Below are 2,936 nucleotides of genomic sequence, written 5' to 3' on the forward strand. Positions count from 1 at the left end.
CAACGAAGAAGATTCGCCGAACCGGCAACAACGCTGCACCTTCCAAGACGGCCAAAGCGCTCCAGTGTACTCCTGTGCAAGAAAACGATATCTTCAGTTAAAGACGTCCATATAGGAACATAGAGCCGACATGTCACTCATCAATGATAAAGAATTCGAAGAGAACTCGTTCCAGAGTGCCTCAATCTGTTCACGCTACCTCCTTATCAGACTAGCATACAGAAACATTATTTTGTGAATGTGCGACCTTTAAGCCAAATCAACGATGCTGCCCCGTTGGAGTTTCAAGTGAACAACTCAGGCCCCGACTACACCGATCTGAGACGCACCCGTTTGCACGTCAAAGTCAAAGTAACGCAGACCGATGGCACGGCCTTGGCCGAGGACGAAAATGTCGCTCCGGTGAACTTGTTTATGCAGTCGCTGTTCTCCCAGGTCACGGTCTACCTGCAGAACCAGATCGTGTCCAGTACCAACAACCATTACGCCTACAAGAGCATGATGAGGGCCCTGCTGGGATATGGTGCGGAAGCGAAAAACACTCAGTTGATGACGCAGCTGTTCACCAAGGATTATGCCGAGAGCGACGTGGATCTGGAAAGCAGTAACGTCACGGATCTGTCAATTCAGGAATGTCATTACGTGGCACTTTCATAGCGCAAAGCAAAGAACTCACCATGTCGGGGCCCGTGTACGAGGACATCTTCGACATGAACCGGCTCCTCCCCAACGACGTGGACCTGACTTTGAAAATGTTCAGATCGGAACCCAAATTTTGTTTGATGAGCAACGTGACTGAGCATGAATTCAAAGTTCAACTCTTGGACGCTTATCTGCAGGTGTGCAAGGTCAAAGTCAACCCCGCCTTGATCTTGGCTCACAACACACTTTTCGAAAAATCGAACGCTCTCTACCCGTACACCAAAAGCGAAGTCAAGGTGACCAGCATCCCGACCACTCAGCAGACGCACGCCATAGACAACGTCAGCAATCCTGTCGCCAACCGATACGTCGTGGGACTGGTGGAAAGTTCGAGTCTGAACGGCAGCTACACCGGCAATCCCTATAATTTCAAGTCGTCCATGCTTAAAAAGATAACGCTGTACATCGACGGAGTCAGTGTGCCGGGTCAACCCGCCGAAGCGGACGATGTCGCCTCTTACGTCAACATGCTCGATGGCATGGGACTGTGGAAGGAAGACAAGGGCAATGCCATCACCAGAAGCGAATTTCTCCTGGGGAATGCCTTGTTCGTCTTCGACATCGACACAATGTGCGCTGAGTCAGAGTACCTGAACTTGGTGAAATCGGGAAGCGTGAGGCTCGAACTGGAATTCAAGTCGGCGCTCACCAGCACGCTGAGTTGCGTCGTCTTGACTCAGAAATCGAAATCGACCAAGCCCGCAACGTGTTTGTCAAGTAATCACCAGATGATAATGAAAGCTTCACAGCTTCGATGTGCCGTACGATGCGACCCGAGTTTACGATCTCGTGTCCTAGGTGTTTTTGCTAAAGACACTTTACCTATGCTCACGCCGAGCATGCGTGCTAAAGGCGTTGGACTAATTGTCAACACCGAGAACCGTTTACACGAGGGTCGTCACTGGATTGCGATGTTTTTCAAAGGGAGCCAAACCGAATGTTTTGACAGTTTGGCGGAGCAGCCCGTTGATAGGGTATTTGATCACTATATGAAGTATGAAAATAGTAGCTGCTACACTCGCAATACAAGACAATTACAATCTTCCAAATCGAATATGTGTGGTCTGTTTACATTGTACTATCTTTTATGTAAATTCAAAGCAAATTTACGAATGAATTATATTGTACAGCAATTTGATATGAATGATCATGTGTTCAATGATGAATATGTTTCCGCATTTATTTGTAACTACTTCAGATATTGCACTGAATCATGTCTACCTTGTATCTCTAAGACGAAATATTAGTATCTGTTTTCAGTGTGGTGTATACCCTGTTCATTACATAAATGAATCACACATAGATTGAACCGCAATAAAAACTTGTATAAGTGTATAAAATACCTTTTCTTGTCATTTGTAAATGTCTTGCATGATGGTAAGAAAGTAGAATAAAACTCCACTGTAGTGCCGACTGACTTGCATTTTCACTCTTGCCTGCTGATGGGTAAGACGTCATCTTTCAACATGATGAGAGCTTCACAGGATATATTTGGCCCTACAGCCATTTTCAAGTCCAAGTCAACAAAAACACATCAGAGAAAACCAAAGGCACCAAAGAGATCGCTAAAGCGACAGGTTACATCTAGCCAGACAAAAAAGAAGCACAGCTCTAAAGGGGAAAAACAGATTGTATTGAAACTACAACCCATGTCGAAGATAAAGGCTGTTGTGAAACGAACCCAATCGACCTTGAAGCGACACATGTCTGAAGGGAATAAAAGAATGCTTCAGACCCTGTAATGCCACACTTGTGTTTAACCACCATGGAGGTTACTACCACTTGTCCAGACTGTGACAAGAGGTTTACACGAAAAGATAATCTACAGAGACATCAGAAGCAGATGCATGGATCAACTCGAAACTTATCTCCTCCTCCTCCTCCTCCTGCAGATAAGCAACTTCCTCTTCCTCTGGATAAACGCCTCCTCCTCCTCCTCCTCCTCCTGGAGAGGAGCACAAGCAGCATGACCGATTCAGATTTCTGATTCCTTCCAATGGCATCATTGTCGGACCCAGTGGATGCGGAAAGTCAGTGTTTGTCTTCAACCTATTACGACATGGATTCATTCAACCTCTGCCTGATTGTATTGTGTGGTGTTATACCGTGTGGCAACCTCTTTACGATAACATTCTTCAAACTTTACCCCAAGTATGGTTTGTTAAAGGAATACCTTACAATCTCGAAGATGAAAACTACTTCGATGCCCACAACCAGAACATGATGGTGTTGGA

General features: G+C 45.7%; 1 protein-coding gene across 1 annotated transcript; it reads left to right on the plus strand.

The window, feature by feature from the left end:
- The first annotated feature begins 677 nt into the window (after positions 1 to 677).
- On the plus strand, positions 678 to 2,689 carry LOC124270338 (uncharacterized protein F54H12.2-like). Its single transcript, XM_046705386.1, has 2 exons — positions 678 to 1,419; positions 2,493 to 2,689. Exons 1-2 carry the CDS (start codon positions 678 to 680, stop codon positions 2,687 to 2,689), a joined length of 939 nt encoding a protein of 312 aa, XP_046561342.1.
- Positions 2,690 to 2,936: the final 247 nt, after the last annotated feature.

This window comes from Haliotis rubra, unplaced genomic scaffold (assembly GCF_003918875.1).
Source record: "Haliotis rubra isolate DU_JTF1 unplaced genomic scaffold, ASM391887v1 Scf151, whole genome shotgun sequence".
NCBI classification, from domain to species: domain Eukaryota; kingdom Metazoa; phylum Mollusca; class Gastropoda; order Lepetellida; family Haliotidae; genus Haliotis; species Haliotis rubra.

What these genes read in the sequence shown, in the direction of transcription:
- LOC124270338 (XM_046705386.1), top strand. Translation starts at nt 678, where the DNA reads ATGTCGGGGCCCGTGTACGAGGACATCTTCGACATGAACCGGCTCCTC. An exon ending in GCCCGCAACGTGTTTGTCAA is followed by an intron (nt 1,420 to 2,492) that starts GTAATCACCAGA and finishes CCACTTGTCCAG; the next exon opens with ACTGTGACAAGAGGTTTACA.